General features: G+C 42.7%; 1 protein-coding gene across 1 annotated transcript in view; it reads right to left on the bottom strand.

Moving 5' to 3' along the window:
- Positions 1-24056, bottom strand: part of RB1CC1 (RB1 inducible coiled-coil 1) — a gene marked incomplete in the record, with an annotated part of 2392675 nt that overhangs the window by 943336 nt on the left and 1425283 nt on the right. Inside the window, 1 exon segment of the mRNA XM_044061705.1 lies at positions 22705-22808. Coding sequence (XP_043917640.1) covers positions 22705-22808 — 104 coding nt within the window.

Below are 24056 nucleotides of genomic sequence, written 5' to 3'. Positions count from 1 at the left end.
GGTCTGCCCTAGGACTCTTAAAAAGATACTTATGAGCTTCAGGCACCCTATAGTACCTATCAGGTTTAACAGGAGCAGGAGGCAAAGAATCAGGATTCAGGGAAGCCTCTGCAAAAACATCTTCCACCACATTCAACACAGGAGGTATAGCTAAGGGCCTATGCTGGGGTAAAAACAAGAATTCCCTAAGCCTTTTCCTGGAATCAGAGTAATCCTGGCCTTCCCATTTAAAGTGTTCCCTCATGGAATGCAGAGTCTCTGAAAATGAGAAATCCTCAGGAGGAGAAGCTGTAGGAGTGGAATCATCCACATCAGAATCAGAATAAGGAGGATACTCCTGCAAATCTTCAGCCAGAAGACTCAGAAGCCTCTGAACACTGTTCAAAACTCTCAAACTCAGGTTCCACCCTAGGCCTCTTATCAGGAGGGGGCATAGAACCTCTAATCATAGTAATCAAATCTTCTGCCATTTTAAGCATATGTTTCTTAGGCACAGAACCTGAAGTGCTAGGAGAAGCTCCCACTGAAGCTAAACTTGGCCTACCTCTCAAAGAAGTTTTGGAAACAGAAGGAGAGGCTCTAACTACCTTAGGAAGAGAGGGAAGAACAGTTACCTGAGAAGCCCCCTCAGCCTGGCCTACCTCCTGAGAGGGCACATCCTGTAACAGTAAAGTCTCTGCCTGAGACTCCAAAGAAACTCCTGGCAAAACCTCTGGCTCCACTGAGCCTTCTAAAGAACCGACGTCTGGGACTGCCGGTTCCTCAACCCTAGGCTTTGCTGTTTTGTCCTTGCGCTTTTTGGGCGAAGCGGGCGTCGGAGCATCCGACGGCATTTTATAATTGCAACGCTTCCCAAACACTAACCTGGCACAGTCTAACCATCTCTTAATAGTGCGTTTGTTAAATCTAGCACAAGAGCGGCATCCAACAACGTCGTGCTCAGGCCCTAAACAAGGTATACACAAGGTATGGTAATCCCTATGAGGTATCTGTTTCCCACAAGAAATACAGTTATTCACTTTTTCTGACATCCGGTAAAATACTGAGGCAAGAAAAACAAAATGTTCCCAACGGGTACTTAGCCAACTTTGATTCGGTCTGAAACTCCAACTTCAGAAAATTTCAGAACGCCAACCTGCACTCGCAAAACTGCTTCTGCATCGGACCATGCGGCAAAAAAGACTGAGGATATGGTGTCGGTCATGCGCATTAGAACCCTGACGTCAGACTAATGCGCCCTGACCGACGTCAGCCTTATACTTTGGTATTCGGGCCGACTGGACAGCGGACTACCCAATAGTTAGGACTGCAGCAATGTGGAATGAAGAACATCATCATCTTAACAGTGCTGAATGCTTTTAACATTTTTACTTTTTGCACTTCGTCAGATTAATTGTGTTATTTCTTCTCCAAACTGTCCAGCAATAATAGCCAAGTACCATTACTTCTAATGATAGACTGCACTGTTTTTAATGCAAATGCCTGCATGTGAAATGTACGATGGGATCATTTTTAAGTGAGAGAATACAGCTTTAGAATAGCATGCATTTCTTGATCCACTTCAGAGGTATCACCACTGTAGCTTAATAAATAGATGTGCACAGAGGGCTACAGTTTGTAGAACCTGGAGCAATTTGTAATTACTCATTCCATTTGCCATCACAAATCAAGAGTGCATCTGTAATGCACGCTAATTAGGAAAATAATTTTTTTACATTGTCTTCCAGAAGCTAATCCAAACTTTGTTGTCAGCAAGGAGGAGTTTGAATGACTCCTTACAATGTTTAACGGTCTTGTTTCGCTGGAAGTATGCGAATTTCGCAAATGCGAAATTGTGGTTGTGATAATACATAAGTACCGATTTGTTTTCTTAGCTGGCTGGAAATGTAAACTGCACTTTAGCTGCTCACAGATTCTGACTCCAAGAAGTTTTGTATAGGAGACAAGTGTCCACAGAAGTTTTGTTAGCTGATGAAAACAGAAGATATTTTTGTTCTTGTTCAGAGACTTGCATATGCACAGCATTAGCCTTTTTTTCTTAGCATTTAATAGAAGGCAAGAACGTTTGAGCTAAGACAAAATGGAAGAGAAACAGTTTACTGTTTTTTTCTTTTTTTTTTTCTTATAGTTCAGGTAATGTGTTTGCTTCACAAATTAGAATAACATCATCTGCATATTGGATAACAGAGGCTCCCAAATGAGTGCCAGTTGTTTCTGAATGAGTCTCAGAACCCAGTTTCTAAAGTTACCTGGAGGAACAGAGGGAAGTGAAGACCTAGACTTAGGGACAGTTTCACTGAAATGTCATGGCTGAAAGGGGAGAAAACATGAAGGGACATATAGTCGGTCTGCGTTTTCTGACTGTTCTTGGTTTTAGTAGGATCCTCCCTTCTTTTATGAACTCACTACCCTTGCTTTCTGAATTTTTGCTTAACTATACCTTGCTCAGGCTGCTTATTCTGTTCTGTATAAAAAGATCCTGAACTGCAAGGGAAACTCCTATTATATTTTGGCATGGAGGGTTGACAAATCAGAGTGAACCCCTAAATTAATCTTTCTCTCTTTTGTTAAATCTATTAAGGACCTAATCAGAGGATGGGCCAAATAATACCTCTTTATTCAGGGCAGCATTCAGGATCTCAGTTTTGACATCCTCTAGTAAATTCCGAGAATGTTGCCATGCAAATATTCTCATTGCTGACTCAGTACAGCTGTACTACATACAGCATAAACAGAGTCGCAAGAACATTTTAACGAGTGTTTGGTTATCAGTTCATAGAAGACGATAAAGAATTTATAGATGTCTTCATCTCTGAGAAAGGGAGATCCATAATTAACTTTTGCATATTATCAAAATAAGCCAGCAGAAACTTGGATGCATGAGCCTAGCAATGTTCTGAAGGTTAAGACAGACGAAGAATCTTTCTTCCTAAATCTATCAAATGCATTTCCCATCTGTATTAGAAAAAACAGGGTTAGCTGCCAAAGGATACTTGTCAGAAGATGGTTTTGACAAATAGATCACTCCAGAGTCTGAATATGATCTGGGGTTGAAAAGAGAAATTTGTGGGCCAGAGGAACCTTATATAACTTAAACTTTTTGGGAAATGCTGGCTGCTAAGAAAACATCCTCTAATGCTGGCAAGACAGGCTTCAATATACTTGTAATAAGTCACAAAATCCCAGCAAATATATTATAATTTCTTTTTGCTCCCACTGAAACAACTCTTTCATTCCAGCTACAGTAACAGAAAAAGACAACTCTTCAAATTGGGATTCTGAGGCTAAACTTTCTTCAGAATCGGATCCCTCCCCTCCTGAGGTGCAGGCGCACGAGAAACACAATCAAAAACAAATTCATGTCTCTCAGACAGTGAATCAGAATCTTGAGGAAATCTTTTACTTCTAAAATTTTGGGAAGAGTCAAAATTAAAAAAAAGAAAGGCTTGAAATAAGCCCTAAGCAAAAGACAACAAATCTCCCCTGAACATTCTTTAAAAACCAGGAGAAAAATGCTCAACTTTCTGTTTTCTTTATATGGGGGACCCCCCCAGTCAAAAAAAAGACCAACTCAAGGATGGGTCCCTTTCTCAAGTAATGAATTTCCATTGGGTGCATTCCTTCAAAGCCGTCATGTGTGGTTCTCCCTCACCAAAAGATAACAGCAAGCATCCAAACAGGACATGTCTGTTTCGTGGTTCTTAATGGCTTCTGAGGAGCAACACCACAGGGATCGAGAAAAATCGATGAGCAGTCTGAGGTACAAGAAATGGCCACAGCAGTCACTTATTGGCAGCTGAGGTGATTAGGAAGAAGCCATCTTGAAGATCCAAGACTCCCATACAAATTTATTCTTGCTAACGGGGATGGGTAGAACTTAACAGCCCAAAGCTTGTTTATGCTCTAACAAAAAAGCCCTCAAAAGTGGGTAGCAGAGTATTGAAGTGTTGGTGAACCACCTAACTGAAAATTCAAGTTTTATGGTACATTATGTAATTACAACCCCCAAAACCTCAAGTCCTAGCCCCTAGCTGTAATGTGCTAAAGAAAAGTAAAACTCTTTCTCTCAATAATAAAATTTTTGAAGGTATTTCCTCAAGGGGAATCATGACTAAAAATGTCACATTTAATGTAAATGTAGTGACAAACCACTAAAAATGCCAGCCCTAGCTCTTAGTAATAATTTCTAACAAAAAACAAACCTTTCTTCACAAAAGTGATAGTGAAAGGAATTTCCCAACTGGGTACTTTATCTGTCCAGCTTTAGAGAAGTGCTACCTGAACGATGAATACTTGAAGTCCACAGGGAAGAGAGGATGTCCGCAGCAAGAAAATCCTGAAGTTTTGGAGGCCTAACCACTCACTTTATACTGTTCTCCTTGAACTGTACAGCAGTTAGGGCATATGGAAGGTACCATTAAGCTTTGGAAGCTGGGTGGTTGTCATATCCTGGGGAGAATATAACCCATGTAAGCTTAGGCTACTGCAGAATGACCTAAACATGTACATCAGAATTTCTCTAAAATGTGTAAATATAAAATCAAGTGGGCTCAGAATGTACAAGTTTTTATACAGTCGAAAAGTCATACTGTCTTTAGCTTTGCAGCTCATTCCTCAGTCAGGTTCTGTTGTGTTTAATCTGCACAACTTCCCTGTGTTCTCATGGGATTTTTCGCACATGCTCTAGTTTGTCCTCTGTCCCAGAGATGTACAATAGGTGAACTGGCATTCCATTAAACTGTCTGTATGTCAGCCTGCCATTAGAGAGGGAGAGAAATAGTTTGTGTGTGTAAAACCAGTTATGGACAGGCTCAAAAATCAGGAGGAGTTTCTACGACTTGTGCTCACTGAATATCAGGACAATTCCTGGCTTTGTGACCCTGAACTGGATTACACAGGTAATGAGAGTATAAATACGTAAAAATTAATTGAAGTCAGAAATACTATGACAGGCAATGACAAAGGATGCCTTGAAGCAGTCCACAAAGTTACATAAATGCATCCAGATGGTACTGAATGACAATGCCAGAGCAAGCCGCTTGGGACTCTCCATCAGCTGTGTTTAAAATGAGCCTCATGGATACGTTGGACACTTCAGACACCAAATCGCGATGAAGCCTTGTCAAGTGAGACAAACAATTAAAAACTCTCTCAGTAAAAGTAGCTGAGGCATAGGAGTGCATTCCAAAACAGTCCAACGCCAGATACTTCTTGTTTTTTTGGGGGGTGGACTGAGGAGCTCTCCTCAGAAATCTCCTTCTTGGTGGCTACTGCCATCAGAAATGCATCTATGACTGGGCCCTTACTCCAAAGCAGTCAGTCTTTGGAGGGAATCAAGAATCTTGTCTGGTTTCTTGGGAATCAGCTCCACCATGGCAGGCTCTTTCCATGCCCTCCAGGACAGTAGGTCTATAAGAGCATCCAGAGGGAGAAGCCCCCAGGCAAGGATGGGCCTATGCTGAAAGCCTCCAAGAATACTGACTACTCTAGAAAAGGGGCTTTGGTAGTCTGATGTCCACGTTGGCAAAGCAGCTCCAACAGATCACTAAAACAGGCATCATCCTGTGGAGACTTAAGGGACCCCCCTCCTTCCTTGGAGGTCAGTACCTTCTGTGAGGAACTCCTCTGGAGAGTCCAGGTGTTTCTTCTTACACATCTTCTTCCTTGAAAACCCCCACTCCAGCAAAGCTGGGAAGGAAGGGAAAGAGACAGAGAGCTCCACCATGGGGGCACTATGAAGACTCACTTGATGCATGCTGTCCAGGAGTTGACTGATGACTAGTCACAGGCCCAGACGAAAAAGGGGAAGGGACACCAGCTGCTGAAACCCAAGCCATCTCTTGAGCAGAGAGCATCCTCTCTACAATATGGAAGGCTGAAGTAGAAGCTGGCCTCTCGGAACTAAGTGTCCTGGCACTCAAAGGTACTATAGATAACCCTGGAACCAAGAAAGCTACCTCCAGCCCATATACTTGACACTGGAGATGAGCTGTTTAAAGCTGAAGTCCCAAGTGGGAGAGATCCCCGCTTTGACACCACTGCTCTGAGGTCTCAATGGCCCCACAGTTGTCGGAGTCAACATAACCAAGACCTGGGTTGGAATCGAGGATAGCCAAGTCATTGGATCCAACCTCAAGGGTGGTAATGCAACCAGGCCCAAAGATCTTGGATCCAAGGGGCTGACGAAGGAAGCCGAGAAGTCAATGGCCCTAGGTCCAGGCCCGGACCTGTAGCCAAAGGAATAAGTCCTAATTACATCTGTGTTTGTAAAAAGAATCTCACCAGATGCTCAAAATCTGAAGACATAATGCTGCCCATCAACCTCAATGACCATATGGATGATGCCACCAACAGGGGATTTGGAAGGGCTTTTGCAGGAAGAAGAACCTGTCCATCAGATTCAAGTCAGAGAAGTTCAGAACCAGAGAGGAAGAAGACTCCAGCGATGGCTATGGTGCTGTGGAGGGGGAGAAGAGGGAAACTCCTCTAACAGATGGGCCCCCTTTAATTAGAAAGGGGCTTGGAAGACTCAGAGCCAAAGCCTTACTGATTGAAGTTACTAACGGAGATCAGCTCTGAGGAGTCAAAGCTGATGTCAGCATTGAGAAAGCTGGGGAACACGAAGGTCATGTGATCGTCTGATCCAGTCAGCCCAAACTAGAAAGAGCAGAGACAGATGAAGAAGAGGATCTCTTTTAATCCCCTTTTGAAGACTTGGGAGTCCTATGTACAATGCTTCTTGGATCCAGCCTTCGGAGTGGAGGAAAAAGCACCCAAAGACCTGGAGGGAAGAAATCCTTTGAGGACTAACTTAGCCTTGTGTACATTAAAGGCCCTGGACCAAAACCCCTCACAAACTGACCACTAACAGCTTTGATGTAAATGGCCCAAGCAATAGAGATATTTAAGGTGTGCATCCTGCAATGGGAATTTGTGTGTGCAGACCACACAATTCCTAAAACCTTTATCCATGTTCAAACCACAGTAAACACCAAAGTACAAAACATTAAAAACACTACACTCATTAACTACTGGAACACTAACAAGTATACAAGACAAAGTCCAAAAAGGGTGGTAAACACTAATAAAAAAAATAAATAAATAAACCAAGTAATTAAACTCACTAAAACTACCTACCTACCTAAACGTAAAACAAGGTAAGAGAGTAAACTTTAGGAAGAAATAATACTGCACTAGTGATATCTCAAAGGGTACACGAAGCAAATCCAAGACTGAACTGCTAACCTGGATGGCAGCAAACTAGATCTGAGGATTAGGGTGAGAAGTAGGAGTTTATGGGTAAGGGAGGCAGAACCAAGTGAGTAAAAGACTTTGGAATTGGCCAGTGTCAGATCTGAATTCCCACAGATTGAATCCAGTTACAGCAAACAACATTGGATCTTAAGTTGTTGTGGTCAGTGGTCTTGAGCGTACAATTTAAGATCATCAAAAAACATTTGTGAATTCAGAAGATGCCAGGAAAGCTGTTGAGAGCTGGAGGGCTGATTCAGAAAGTATGACACCTCTATTTTTTCACCTCTAGTATTTCTAAAGACATGCTTCTGGAGTGTTTCTCCCCGGGCCTCCGCTGAAAACAGGATCTGTGGAACCTAGTCGGACTTTCCCGGTCAACAAATGTTAAATAAATAAAATAAATAAATAAATGACGCATTCCTGTCCTGGTCCCACAATATTGGTGGATGAGAATGAGGTCCCAGAAGGTGGGGTTCAGGGACAGATAGTTCTTTTTTAAAGGAATACAAAAGTCTGAAGGAGAGATGGAAACAGTGCCATGTTCTAGCCTCCAGACATACAGAGTGGCATGAAGGACATATGGAAGCTTGCTTAGATGGACAAAGACAATGGACTGGTACCACAGGTTAGTGGCAAACTTTGAAAATCTGATTAAAATTGTAATGGAGAAGCATTCATGGCTATGAAAAAAGTAATATGGCAGTAACTGATGAGAGTTTGAGAAGGGATGTGTCTTAAATGGAATAACTATAGAGAAATACAAGTGTCATTTTTTTCTCATATGTATTTTAAATTGTATGTGAAATTTTCGCATCAGAATGTTAAGTATTAGCAGCATTATGGTAATTGTTGAACACATTTAAAGCCCTATCCATAGCAGATATGTATGGTATAACTTTTTAACTAAGTGGGATATTGGCATGACATTTTTAGGGTAGTCATTTTAGGGACCCTTCTGTCAAAATGGTGTACACTTCTGTGGAAGTCATTTTACAAATGTTATTTTGCAAATAGTTTTGTAAATCTCATTTCAAATGAACACTGCAGAAATTTAGTGTTACCATTCAAGTGAGGTAATAGTCAACAGATGATGTACTGAAAATCTGAGTTCAAAGTGTTTGTTTTGGTAGAATAAAGGGTAGTGGGTAAAAAAAAGAAGTTATGTACTAACCATAATGTTCCATGTTGGTAGTCCATCTCACCCTTCATTTTTACATATGGGTTCAGAGCCAATCCCCGGCTCCAACTCGGCTGATTTACAAGCTTGAAGACTTCTAGTTGGCTCGTGGCTAAGCAGGTATCCTATAATGCACCAGTACAAACCACAGATCTTGTTTGCTGCTCACTAGAAAAAAAACCCATAACAGACAAACCAATACTAAAGGGTCTCCAATCAAAGATAACCAAATTATTATTATTGTTCTCTCCAGATCTTCCAGGATGGGGGCAGGAGGGCAGGTTGGTAAAAATGAAGGGTGAGATGGACTATCAACATGGAATGTTATGGGGAGTACATAACTTCTTTATTTATTTTTACATATGGGACAGCGTCCCTAGCGCCTTATTCTTGGGTGGCTCACTGGAAAATACTCCTAAGCACTGTGGAGCCAAAGGATGCTCTACCACCTGGAAGCTAAAGCCAATTTGTAATGTGTAATAAAAGTGTGAGGGTTAGCCCACGTAGCTGCTGCACAAATATTATCAAGTGGGACCCTGGCTTGAAAGGCTGCAGAGGTAGACAGTCACCTGGTAGAATGAGCCTTGATCCTGCAGGGTAAAGACTATGCAAGTGGAAATCCAGTTAGATAGTGTCACTTTAGAAACTGGTAAGCCCAATCTGGAGTCAGAAAAGGAAATGAATAGTTGATCTGATTTACTAAATTCCTTGGTCCGCTGTAAATAAAACCACTGGCATACTGATGCTGTAGAAAATGCTGGTAGTCCACAAAGTAAAGCAAAAAAAATTATTGTAAGACAATAGAAAGCTGGTAAGCGCTTTCATCCTCAACAAAAGAACTTCATCAGACAAATTAAGATCAAACACAGAACACATTTTAAAAATTCTCTTTGTGCTTCAGATGACAGTAGCCACTCCCCCTAAGTAACAAAAATTTAAAAGGGCAATACAAACTGTGATGTCAATGACAAAATGTTAAATAAATACATGTTAATAGATATAAAAAATATATAAAAAAGATCATCCACTTCACCATTTTTTAAAAGAGCAATGAATAAATATATAAATACATATATAAATAAATAATCATCTGTTTAAGGCTCTCAGTTTTAAAAGGGAATTAATGGAGGGGGATTCATTTAAAAGACTGGATTTCTGCTACTATTTCCCTACAAAATGGACAAGTAAACCAAAATGAGACTGGTAATAAAAGTTTACATTTACTTTTAGAAGAGTTTGAATATTATTTATCTAAGATAAAACGTTTACAAATGGACAATGCTTATTTAATGGAATGCCTCAAAGAAAAAATTGTACCTAAAGGGTTACGAATGTGGAGGTATCCTAGTGGCTCAAAATCTGATTCTAATTTTTTTCTAGAATTAACTGCGTTATTTGATAAACATGGCTTTGACTATATGAAATTGATTGTATCTAACAATGAAAAAAATATTACTCAATTAATGGACAGAGCTACTGAATTGGATACAGCAATTTCTACACACAGACAGTATGCAGATTTTAGATGTGAGCATTATAGAATTTTTAAAAGTATAGATGATTTGAGTAACAATATAAAATACCGTAAGATGAAAAATTTAAACAGGGACAAAATGGAGTATAGTAAGGGCATTGCATACCCTAAACCCCCACCATCCCAGGAATGGGGTAACAAATATAATGTATCTGAAAATGGGATGGTAAATAAAAACGTAGTTGTCTATGAACGTCCAGCTGATGAAAATGGTATTCAGCTGCATTACGGTGATTAGGGAAGAAAACTGGGAGTTCTATGGATTGATTTAAGGTAGCAGGGGAACAAACTATGGGGACAAAGGAGGGATTAGTACGCAGTGACAGCCTGTCCTTGTGAAAGACCAAATAAGGTGGCTTAACGGACAAGGCTTGTAGCTCCGATACCCGTCTAGCTGACGTAATAGCTACCAAAAACAAAGTCTTCCAAGACAAAAATTTCAATGAAGATGAGTGTGAAGGTTCAAATGGGGGAGAAGTCAGTTTGGATAACAAAATTTAAATGCCAAGAAGCCACAGGTCCATGCAGTGGTAGTCTAAAAAAAGTGTGATTCCTTTCAAAAAGGTCTTGCATAGCTTATGAGACATTAAGTTATCTGGAAACCCTAAGTGAAAATGAGAAATCGCTGCCAATTGGATTCTGATGGTGGCGACGGCAGCTCCTTGTTGAAAAAGCTCAGAGAGAAATTCCAAAATCACAGGGATAGAAGCAGTGTAGGGATCTACATTCATTTTCTGTGCCCAAATAGAAAATCTTTTCCATTTACTGCCATACAGCCTCCTAGTTGAAGGTTTATGGGAGGACATAAGAATATGTGATACTGAGGATGATACATCATGAAGCCTGACTAGGAATGGAACTGGAGCAGCCACGCTGTCAACCTGAGGGTGAGGATTGAGGGATGTAGCGAACCTGACATGTGAGTCAACAGATCTGGAGCGGAGTCCAGGATCCAAGGATCGTCCAGGAGAAGAGGCTCAAGAAAAGGGAACCAGATCTGACGAGGCCAGTAAGGAGCAATGAGGATCAACATGCTTCCCAGCCGACTGGGTTTCTGAATCACTCTGAAAATGAGAGGAAATGGAGGAAAAGCATACAGAAGTCCCATGTGCCAATTTGTGAGCCAGAGCGTCTCTGGGTGTCTCCCCCGGAGGGAGAATGAGGGAAAAATTAGCTGCTGCATTTGGTATTGACAGGGCTGGCAAAGAGATTGCAGCAAGGCTGTCCCCATTTGCAGAAAATCTGATCCACTGTTTCCTGTTTCAGAGACCACTCATGAGGCAGTAGGATGACCTGGCTGAGCTTGTCAGCTATCACGTTGGCCGTCCCTGGAATGTGCATTGCAACCAGAAAGCGCTGGGAAGAAATTGCCCATTCCCAAACTCGCATGGCCTCTCAACAGACTGGGTAAGATCTGGTAACGCCCTGTTTGTTGATATACCAAACTATTGACATGCTGTCTGATTGTATCGGAATAGTCTTGAGAGGAAGAAGGTTTTGAAGTGCTTGCAATGCCAGGAGCACCACCCTCATCTCCAGAACATTGATAAACAGGTGAACCTCGTCTTCTTGCCATGTGCCATGGACAGCAGTGCCAAAATAATGCACCCCACCCGATCTGGGAGGCATCCGTGGTCACAGTGGCAATGGGTCAGGAAGGAACAAAGGGAGCACCGTGATCAACTGGTTGGGAGCTATCCACCAAAGAAGGTCCTTCTTGCAGGATTCCGTCAGCAGGATATGCGAGATATTGGAAGCACCAATGGGAAGACAGAAGCCACTGGAGAATTCTCATGTGCAACCTGGCTAATGGTACTAATAGAATGGTGGATGCCATAGTCCCGAGGAGCTGAAGAACCCACTTCGCTCTGACCTTCTGCAACGGAAGAAGATGCTGAATTTGAAAGATTAAGTTTTGTGCACTGTCAGCAGGGAGACGAGCTTTCATGTTCACTGTGTCTACCTCTGCATCTATAAAAATAACAGATTGAGAGGGCAATAATGCAGATTTTTCTCAATTTATGGAGATCCCTAACTGAGCACAAAGTTGAATATTGTCATCTCTGTTTTGGAGGAGTAGATGCCTGGTGGGGGCGGTCAGCAGCCAGTCGTCCAAATACGGAAACACCTGGAATCCTTGACATCTCAGGTGAGCTGTCACTACTGCCATGCATTTGGCAGTAGTAACAGCTCACTACTGCCATGCATTTGGTGAACACCCTGGGGGCTGTGGTGAGACCAAAGGGCAGAGCACGAAACTGATAATGACTGCCTCCCAGCCGGAAGCGTAGATGGCTCCTGGATGTCTTGTCCATTTTTATATGGTAGTAGGCGTCTTGGAGATCTAGAGAGAACATCCAATAGTCTTTCCCTAACAACGGGAGTATCAAATGCAGAGTTACCATCCGGAACTTGTCCTTCTTCACGGATTCGTTTAACCTGCTGAGGTCCAATATTGGCCTCCAATCTCCAGTTCATTTTGGTACTAAAAAGAACCTGGAGTAAGTTCCGGATCCTATCTGGTCCGCTGGGATGGACTGGATGACTCTTTTTAAAAGCAACTTGTTGATCTCCACAGTTGCCTGATCCCTGTGATTTGGTGGTACATCTGGGATCTTCTTGGAAACAATCGGTGGAAGGGAAAAGGGTATGCTATAGCCTCTGGTAACAATTCTTTGTACCCACTTGTCTTGAGTGACATTTAGCTAGGCTTCTGGATACAAAGAAATGTGACTCCCGAGGAGCGCTAAGGCCATCCCCAAAAGGAATCACGGCCTTGCTAGTATTGCAGATCGCCCCTCCCACTAGGGCGATGTCTCCCATTTCCTCCTCCTCCTCTGCCTCTGAAGGAGGATTCACCGTGTGTGTCCGGAAAGACAATCTGGGACTTTTTGAACCACATTTTACTGCCCCTTTGACTTTTGGGGTATGGTCAAGAGAGAACAGCAAAATGTACTCCCATGGCAGAAAGCGTCTTTCCTTCTTGATCACACTGAGTGAGTGTGTCCTTTACCTTGGAACCAAACAATGAGGAACCATCAAATGGGGCATTGGTGAAAGTAGACTTGAACAGTTCCGCAAAATTACACAAGCGCATCCAGGAGTGACACCTCACGGCAACTCCTGAACCCGCTGCTCTACTAGCTCCATCAGCCACATAGGAGATAAGCCGCATGGAGGAGTTAACTACAGAATTTAATGTGGACAACTGAGCAGAGATCTTGTCAGGTACTCCCTCAGTACTCTCAGCTTGTACAGAATCTCCTAACTCCTCGAGGAGATCCCTCTGTAATCTCGTGAAGTGAGCGAGATAGTTCAATGATAGAAGGGTAAATGCCGCTGAACTAAAGATACGCTTCCCAAATCTGTCCATCTGTCGAGAATCCTTATTTGGCGGATGAACAGAGGAAGAAGTCTCCGCCAGCTCCTTCTTTGTGGCCGCATCTATGGGAACACCCTTAGACAAAAACTCTTTACCAGGAGGAGCAGACAGAAACTTATTGGGTCTCCTGGGGACTGGCTCCACGGCATCAGGAGTATCCCACACCAATCGACTAACTAGATCCATTAGTTCATCGAAAGGTGGAGACACCCAAGAGGCAGAAGGTTGAGACTCAAAAGCCTTCAGGTACACCGACTACTCATCATAAGGGTTGACAGTGTACCAGTCGCACCTTTGCTTAAGAATCTCCAAGATGTCCATGAATGAGACATCATCAGAGGATGACTTGGGGGACCCTTCCGACTCCTTGAGGTCAGTGTCCGATGTCAAGGACTCATTCTGGGAGTCAACATGCTTCCTCTTACATAGCCTCTTCCGGGGATGCTCCTAGAAAGGGCATTCCGGGGAGGCCTCTGAAGACTGGGGGCCACCAGCCGATGGCTTCTGAGGCTGAGGATCTCTGCTGTCTCCGGAGAAAGTAGGGGCTGAGACCAAAGTGGGTGCCCTCGGGGGAAGAGTGCTGATACCACTGGTGGGGGCTGGAGAATGAGACAGCACACTCCTCATCATCTCAAACGCCATCCTCTCCAGGTCCGAAGACCTCCCCCGCTCCAAAGAGACAAAGGTTGGTGCCATCCATCATGGCCAGGGGCCGACAGGACAGCTTCGGCCCCTGGACATGATGGATGGCACAGAGCGTGTTGGCTCCAAAGCAGCGACAAAGGGAGCTGGAACCGATGGTACCTCCGGTGGCACCAAGCACTCCGGCTCCGAAGGGCCAACATGGCTCGGAGGAGGAATAGCAGAAAAGGGCAAAGCTGGATCGAGTGGCTCCGGAGCAGACTGGGTCGGAGCCAACAATAATTTTGGTAAGGAAGACTACTTCAGGAGTCTCAGCACTACACTCTCCACATCTTCTTCCAAAAGGCTCCTGGAAGAACTGGAAGACATTGTAGGGGATCCTGATCTAGGGGGCACTGGAGACTTTAGTAACATGGAAACTGGTAGGGAATCCACAGACCGGCTCCAAGAAGCAGATTCAATTGCTGATTCAATCAGTTCTGAGATCGGCTCTGAAACACTTGGAACCGACTCTGACACCACAATGGTGCTCTCCTTCGGCTCTGAAGGCAGTGGAGTCAAGGAGGCAGATTTTTACTGTTTAGAAGGCAGCTCCGAGACACCAGCCGACGCCAGAGAAGTACTTTTTGAAGACTAAGATTTGTCAGACTTGGAGGAAGCCGAAGAACTGGACAGAACTTCCTCAAAAGATGATTTTAGTAGACCCTTGAGTATAAGCTTGTTCTTTCTCTCCTGTAACACGCTAGGAGAGAAAGCATGGCAAGACAAGCACAATTCTTGCAGGTGGATGGCCCCTAAACAGTAGACACAGCTACTATGGCCATCCGTTAAAGACATCTTTTGGGAGCATTTCATGCGCTTCTTAAAACCCGAAGGTTTGTGTTCCTTACTCTCTTTAGACATTACACACACACACACACACACACACACACACACACACACACACACACACACACACACACACACACACACACACAAAAGGAAGAAGAATGAGGGAAGAGGACTAGGTCCTCTAACTAAAACGGGCCTAGCCCTACAGAAGAAAGTACCACGAGGACTAGGTCCTCTAACTTAAACGGGCCTAGCCCGGTGGAACAGAAACTAGGTCTTCTAATTTAAACAGACTAGAAAATGCACACACACAAAAAACTGTAAATAATTCTATGGGGTAACAATTTTTAGGTCCTGTAACTAAAACGGGCCTTACTGTACAGAAAGAAGTACCACGAGGACTAGGTCCTCTAACTTAAACGGGCCTAGCCTGGTGGGACAGAAACTGGGTCTTCTAATTTAAACAGACCAGAAAACGCACACACACAGAAGTATAACTCTATGTGGAACAATTAGAAGAAAAAAACTAACGTACTAAGGGAGGAACTCCAACCCTTAGCAAATAACCAGCGGATCCCCGCCAAAAATACAATCTCAGATTAAGGAAATTAAGCTGCCAATAACGGTCTAGAAAGACAACAGAATAACAGGAGCCCCTGATAACTATCAGCGGAAAACCGCCACAAACTAACAAACTACCTGATAAGGAAAAAAGCGCAATGGCGCCTACAAGAACTCTAAACTGGCACACAGAAATGCACCGAAAAGGGCAAACAACACTATTGCCTAAGAAAATATCACCTTACAACACTGTAATAACTGTAATACAAAATTTAAACAGAAGAATTTTAACACTTAGCCAGAGCGAATAGAAGCACAACCGAACTCGCCGACGCAGTAAACGAGATCTGGGGTTTGTACTGGTGCACTATGGGATATCTGCTTAGCCAAGAGCCAACCAGAAGTCTTCGAGCTTGTAAATCAGCCGAGTCAGAGCCGAGGATCGGCTCTGAACCCATATATAAAAATGAAGGTGAGATTGGACTACACAACATGCAATATTACAGAATGCTTGCTTTTTCATGTTTTACCAGCTTTCTTGAAGAGCCATAATGCTTACAGTGTCTGTAGTAAAAGTATACATTTCTGGAATATTCCCCCCCCCTTTTTTTAACTAAGACTATGTGGAAGCTTACTGCAGAGCTCTCCTCCGCTGCAGGGTAGTTGGCTATGGGAGAAAAAATTGCCACCAATTAAATTTTGTGAACCATAGACAATATATGTGACTGCATATGACTTCTAGGTGGCATGCATTAGTTTTCTAATGTGTGTGAGAAACATATGATGCACAGAAAATCAGCATCCATTTAATACGTTTAAATAAATGATACACATGCCCTACAAAGCACTAGCAAAACAGCACACATTTTCACAGCTCATATTTCAATTGTCAAACAAACCAGGATTTGACATGACAACAAAGGCAACTCAAATAAGTTTCCACATTAAAAATATTCTCTCTTTTACATCAAACTATGGTACACAAGCATAAAATAATATATAAATGGTACTTTACTAACTAGAAGGGGAAAAAAGGACTATAAAACCTTGAGCTAAAATGCTGTACATGTGCTGCCAACTGCTGGCTCTGTGGAAGTTCTGTCAGGCAGCAACAAAGAAAAAAAAAAACAGGCACCTGAATAAACTGGCTACCACTTGGAACAGACCTCTCAACATCTTATTGCAAAAATTCTAGACAAAGTCATAAATAATGGGTGGACAAAAGCCCAGAACCAGGGACATATTTTTAAATATTGCTCATATAAACTTAGAAATCTACTAGAATAGCAAGTTCTCCATTATCATACATTTTCTGAAGCTCAAATATTTTGTCATTAGTTACTTTAATACATGATGACTTGCCAGAAAAAGTACAGTTTTGTACCTACCATAAATGTAGATGTTCGAAGATCCACATTGCTGCAGTCCTAACACTTGGGTAGTCCGCTGTCCCAGTCGGCCCGAATACCAAAGTATAAGGCTGACGTCGGTCAAGGCGCATTAGTCTGACGTCAGGACGTCAGGGTACAAATGCGCATGACCGACGTCATATCCTCAGTCTTTTCTTGCCCCAGATGTCAGAAGACCCTAAAAAGATAAGGCCAAAACCAAAAAACACCAAACACTCCTCTTCCAAAAATATGTACACTATATACAAATTTACAAAAGTACAACCCCACCCACACAACCACCCCTAAACACAGAGGGGAAGGAGGGAGGGTAAATTGGACTGCAGCAATGTGGATCTTCGAACATCTACATTTATGGTAGGTACAAAACTGTACTATGTTCTTCATCTCACATTGCTGCAGTCCTAACACTTGGGTAGAATCCCAAAGCAGAGGTAAGGGAGGCTGGCAAATCATAAAGAAGCTGGAGCTGTCAACATGCCCTGCAAAATAGCCGTGGCAAAACCAGCCCTAGATTTAGAGTAGAGAGGAAGGTGGTAATGCTTAGAGAAAGTATGCACTGAACTCCAAGTAGCTGCTTCCAAAATATCCTTAGTTGCCACCCCCCTTAGAAATGCTGTTGAAGTGGCAGTAGCCCTAGTGGAATGAGGCCTAATCCCAGCTGGAATCTCCTTGCCATGATGGGAATAACAAAATGCAATGCAAAACCCAATCCACTTAGAAATAGTTTGTTTTGACACAGGCTTGCCCTGAGAACTCAAAGCAAAAGAAACAAACAACTGCTGAGACTGCCTAAAATCCTTAGTCCTGCTTAAATAATAACGCAACTGCCTGTGTACATCTAAAGTGTGCAAAATCTTTTCCCCTTATTTTGGGGATCTGCATAAAAAGTAGGCAAATGAATAGTATGGCTTAAAGCCACACTAGAGACCACCTTAGGCATAAAGGAAGGACTAGTACGTAATGAGACCCTATCCTTATGAAAAAGCAAAAAGACTCAACCGCCACAAGGGCCTGCAGTTCAGAAGCGCGTCTTGCAGAAGTAATGGCCAACAAAAAGCAGTCTTCCATGACAAGTATTTCAATTCAGCAGTAGCCGCGAGGCTCAAAAGGTTGTAGAGTAAGTTTCTCCAACACAAAATTGAGGTCCCAAGCAGGAGTAGGAGCTCTACGTGGGGGTCTTATATTCTTTGCCCCTCTAAGAAATTGCTTGAACACAGGATGAGAAAACAATGGTGGGTCACAATCATAGTGAGCTGAAATTGCTGCAGCATGAATCTTAATGGAAGAGAAAGACAAACCTTTGTCCAATAACTCAGTAAGATATTGAAGAGCCACACTCAAATTAGGCTCAGAAGCCTCCAAATCCTTTGCTGCACTCCAAAATAAAAATCTCTTCCATTTTTCTGCGTACACTTTCCTTGTACTAGGTCTTCTGGCTTCCAAAATCACATTCAAAACTTGTTGAGGAAGCTGAGACCTGCTGTGGTTCAAAACAGAATATGCCAGGCTGTTAGATGAAGAGAGTGAAGCTTGACATTGAGTAGATGACCGTCTCTCTGAGACAATAGGTGTGGAATCAAAGGTAAAGGCCATGGAGGCTTCCTTACCAGACTCCTCAGTAATGGGTACCAGTGTTGCCGAGGCCAATCTGGAGCTATTAAAATCATCCTTGGCTTGTCTTGTCTGACCTTTAGGAGTACCTTTGAAAGGAGAGGCAGAGGTGGGAAGGTATACACATGAAGATTTTTCCAACTGAAAGAAAGAGCATCCACTTTCCAAGCTGTGTGATGAAACCTTTTCGTGCAAAACTTTGGCAGCTGGTGGTTTAGTGGAGAAGTGAACAGATCTATGTCTGGAGTTCCCCATGACACTGTCAATTTCCGAAATACATGAAGATCCAGTTTCCACTCGTGGGGATCCATGATTTGCCTGCTTAACACATCTGCTAAGGAGTTCTGTGCACCCGGCAGAAACCTTGCCTGAAGATTTAGTTGCAAGCTGAGCGCAGTCTCCCACAAAATCATTGCTTGCCTGCATAGAGGATAAGAATGTGTTCCCCTTGTTTGTTGATGTACCACATGACAGTTGTGTTGTCTGTTAGAATCAACACCTGCCCTGGAAGAAGTAACTCCTTGAAAGCCATTAATGCAAACTGGACTGCTAACATCTCCTTCATGTTGATATGTAGATGCTGTAGTCTGGCAGGCCACTTGTCTTGTATCCACTTTCCATTCAGATGAGCTCCCCAAGCTATGTCTGAGGCATCTGTCGTTAGAATCTGACTCGCCTCTGGCCGGGTCACAGAGAGTCCCTTGTTTAGGTGACATTCCTGAGCCCACCACAAAAATTCCTTTTGAATGCAAGGTATTATTTGAATGACAGTGTCCAAATCCTGGCAGTGCTGTGTCCACACATTTGAGATACCATTGCAGCTTCCTCATATGCAGTTTGGCATTGGGAAGCACCAGAATACAAGATGCCATGAACCCTAAGGCTTGAAGGACTGTCCTTGCAGTCAGCCGGACTGAAGAGATAGTTGATGGAAGTAAAGGGAAAGATTCTTTTGTTTGTCCGGGGTTAAAAAGGCCATCTGGGTTGCTGTATTCAGTCTCACACCCAGAAAGCACATGTCTTGAGAGGGTACTAGACTGGACTTTATTTCGTTCACAGAATACCCCAGGCATCTTAGCACTGCTATCACATATTCCAAATGCTGAAAAAGGTCTTCCTTTTCTTGAGCCAGAATCAGGCAGTCGTCCAAGTAAGGATAGATTTGTATTCCTTTTAGCCTGAAGTAAACTATCACTGGAGCTAGAACTTTTGTGAATACTCTGGGTGCAGTAGATAAGCCAAAGGGCAATGCAGAGAACTGATAATGGGAATTCCCAGCTCGAAAACGCAGATACTTCCTGCAACTTTGTCTGATAGGCACATGAAGGTAAGCCTCCTTGAGATCTAAAGTTACCATCCAGTGATCTTTTCCCAGCAGAGGTAAAAGCTGTTGTAACGTCAACATTTTGAACTTGGGAATGTCCAGATAAGTGTTGAGGATAGATAAATCCAAAATTGGTCTCCACGTGTTCCCCTTTTTTGGTACTAGGAACAGGCGAGAATAAAATCCTAGGCCCCTTTCTGGCACAGGAACCGGCTGAATGGCCCCTATTTGAAGTAACAGAGAAATTTGCTTGTGAGCCTCTTTTCTTTGTAGAGGAGGAATGTCTGGCATGCCTTTGAAAGGAGGCAAGGTATGGAAATAAAACCTGTAACCGTGGTGAATGATATCCAATACCCATCTGTCTTGGGTAATTAAACTCCAATTTTCTTTGAAAAGTGCCAGCCTTCCTCCCAAAGGTGCTGCCAGGCGAGAAGGCTCTGGCAGCTGAAAAGGCAGGTCATTGGGTCTGTGTACGAAAGGGCTGACCCCTGCCCTCACCAGAAGACTGAGCAGGTGAACTCCTGTTCTAGGCCTAAAAGAACCTTGAGCTCTGCCCCTACCACGTCTAGACCTACCCCTAGACTGGGAATCATAAGAAGGATATGTCCACCCCTTAGTAGGCCAATTTCTACTAAACTCGGAGGCTGAACCTGCAAAAATCTTTAACAGTCTGCATAGACTTAGCCTTGTCCTCCATTTTCTTTAAAACTGCTTCCACAGGCGAACCAAACAACACATCAGATTGTAACGGAGCATCTAAAATCCTTGTTTTAACATGCTCAGCTAAATTCTGATCCCTCAGCCAGGCGTGCCTGCGAAGAACAGAACCAGTGGCAGCCACCCTCGAAGAGGCCTGTACAGCATCAAAACCACATTGCAAAGAATGCTTACCCACCTGTTCAGAAACATGAACTAAATCCTGCAACTCTTTACACTCAATACCTTCCAGAGCATCCACCTTAGACTTCAATTGTGAAAGGAGATAATTTTGGTATTTTAACATGTGGAACTGGCAATTCAAAGCCCTCATGGCTAAAGTGGAAGAAGTATACACCTTCTTTCCCCATCTATCCAAAGCCCTTGCCTCTTTATCAGGAGGAACAGGATTTTTAACAACAGAAGCCTTAACACCTTTAGGCCCCTGAGAAACAGTTTCTGGGTCTGCCCTAGGACTCTTAAAAGATACTTATGAGCTTCAGGCACCCTATAATACCTATCCGGTTTAACTGGGGCAGGAGGCAAAGAATCAGGGTTCAGGAAGCCTGTGCAAAAACATCTTCCACCACATCCAGAACAGGAGGTATAGCCAAAGGCTTATGCTGGGGTAGAAACAAAAATTCCCAAAGCCTTTTCCTGGAATCAGAGAAATCTTGACCTTCCCATTTAAAATGCTCCCTCATGGAATGAAGAGTCTCTGAAAAGAAAAATCCTCAGGAGGAGAAGCAGGGGTAGAATCATCTACATCAGAATCAGAATAAGGAGGATACTCCTGCAAGTCTTCAGCCGAAGACTCAGAAGCCTCGAACACTGCTCAAAACTCTCAAGCTCAGGTTCCACCCTAGGCCTCATCAGGAGGGGGCATAGAACCTCTAATCATAGTAATCAAATCTTCTGCCATTTTAAGCATATGTTTCTTAGGCAGAGACCCTGAAGAACTAGGAGAGACACCCACTGAAGTTAAACCTGGCCTGCCTCTCAAGAAGCCTTGGAAACAGAAGGGAGGGCCTAACCACCTTAGGAAGGGAGGGGAGAACAGCTACCTGAGAAGCCCCTTCAGCCTGGCCTACCTCCTGAGAGGACACATCTTGTAACAGTAAAGTCTCTCCCTGAGACTCCAAAGAAACTTCTGGCAGAACCTCCGGCTCCACCGAGCCTTCCAAAGAACCGACGTCCGGGACAGACGGTTCTTCCAACCTAGGCTTTGCTGCTTTGTCCTTGCGCTTTTTAGACGAAGCGGGCGCCGGAGCATCCGACGGCATTTTATAATTACAACGCTTCCCAAAACTAACCTGGCACAGTCTAATCTTCTCTTTATAGTGCGTTTGTTAAATCTAGCACAAGAGCGACATCCAACAACGTCGTGCTCAGGCCCTAAGCAAGGTATACACAAGGTATGGTAATCCCTATGAGGTATCTGTTTCCCACAAGAAATACAGTTATTCACTTTTTCTGACATCCGGTTAAATACTGAAGCAAGAAAAACCAAAATATTCTAACGGGTACTTAGCCAACTTTGATTCGGTCTGAAACTCCGACTTCAGAAAATTTCAGAACGCCAACCTGCACTCGCAATACTGCTTCTGCATCGGACCATGCGGCAAAAAAGACTGAGGATATGACGTCGGTCATGCGCATTTGTACCCTGACGTCCTGACGTCAGACTAATGCGCCTTGACCGACGTCAGCCTTATACTTTGGTATTCGGGCCGACTGGGACAGCGGACTACCCAAGTGTTAGGACTGCAGCAATGTGAGATGAAGAACATCCATACAATTCTTTTGAGGAACACACCAAAAACTTAAGGCAAAAAAATAAGGACATTCTGCAAAAACACAGACATCTGAGAAGGAGGATCTGGAATGCTAAACTGGTGGAAACAGCAACTTAGTGGATTACACCAGCAGGATTGTAAATTACCCCAAAACAAGAAAAGAAAAAAATGATATGTTTGTTTATGAGTTTATATAACAAAAATACATCTTAACTATCAGCGCTACATAATCTCCAGTCTGGTCTGTTAAATAGAAGGCCTGGTGATAATACAAGAAGGATTATCCATGACAAAAGGATATTGATGGAAAGTTACCAGACATATGCATATCCATCCATACATTCTTCATTCATTCGTTTTAGGGTATGATTTTAAATTAAGCCAGTTTAAAGATCATTTCACAGGCATGCCTTTGAAAAAGAAATCCAGTATTTCTAAAAACAAATAAGTTCAAGATGAAAAATAGAGAAATTATATTATTTACTTAAGAAAAGACTGCACTTCTGGAGGACAGCATGACTGAAGAAACTGCAAGTCTTTTAAAGAAATATCTGGAAGTTCATAGTCAAATCTGCGTGGCTTTCTTGTCTAAAAGAAGAAAAAAAAACCATTACTAAATACCTGCATAACATGAATAATAAATTATCAAGTCATCTATTCATTTATTTACTTTATGAATACAACCACCACTAGATGTAAATATTTTTTCTGGAATGAAAAAGGCTCTTTGGTTTGATTAAATGACATGCTCAGGATTGCAAAAATGCATCCAGACTGACGAATCAAATAAAAGCTACAGCATACATATCATAAGCAAGCACAAAGTCTTAAATGTCTGTGCTATACTTCCAAATATATCCCAGAGAATAACCATCTATATATCAAATCAACTCATTCAATCTACCTATGTTGTGACAAATAAGATGTGGATCTCCTAAGGATAGGTGGTTCCTATGCATTTTTCTTAAGTGTGTTACTTTTAGGTCTGTGCAAAAGTAGAAGTGATGCTGTGTTTATTATCTGCAGTTACTATGAATTTAACTTAACTTAAACAGTGTTACAAAATGCAACAGCCTGTCTAACATGATTATTTTTAACAATACTGAAGGGCTGTTTAACAAAAGCACTTTAAATCAGACTTGGCATGTTCTAGAAGTACAATTCAGTCACTAATGTAATCTCAGTGACTTGACGGAAACTACCAAAGAGCACTGCAGAACTCATAAGTTAAAAAAACTAAAACGTTTCCAAAATTTTGCAGAATTTCAAATATAAGTAAACTGAAAAACCTTGACATTCCTCAATTACACTTTTCAGGAAGCAGCAAGATAACTATTAAAAGAGAGGGAAAAAAGTTATGTACTCACCATAAAGTTCCATGTGAGTTGTCCATCTCATTCATTCGATACTGATGGGTTCAGAACCGAACCTTGGTTCCGACTCGGCCACTTACTAGAGCTCGAGGTATCAAACTAGCTCATGGCTCCATCCCTATCCCATGATGCTGTACTGCCTTCCTCAGATCTTGTTTGTTGATGTACTTATGTCCCTATTTATACAAATATATACATACATACATACATAAGCACAATATTTGCAAGCCTGGACAAGGATCAAAGTACATCAGATGCACATGAGGGATTCCGACATCCTCCAGGAGTTAAAAGAAGGCTGGGGGTAGGAGGTAGGACGTAAGAATGAAGACCAGATGGACAACTAACATGAGGGTTTTTTTTTTTTCCCCCCTGCTCAAAAAACCCCCCTTTTTGGGGGAAAAAGGAAAACCCCTTTAAACGAAAAGGGCCCTTTTCCCCGGGGAAAAATTTTTTGGGGGGC

Source organism: Protopterus annectens, chromosome 2.part0 (genome assembly GCF_019279795.1).
Source record: "Protopterus annectens isolate FY-2018-M chromosome 2.part0, PAN1.0, whole genome shotgun sequence".
Lineage (NCBI taxonomy): Eukaryota > Metazoa > Chordata > Ceratodontiformes > Protopteridae > Protopterus > Protopterus annectens.
Note: the sequence above shows the minus strand (reverse complement) of the source record. Positions and strands in the feature narration are given on the sequence as shown.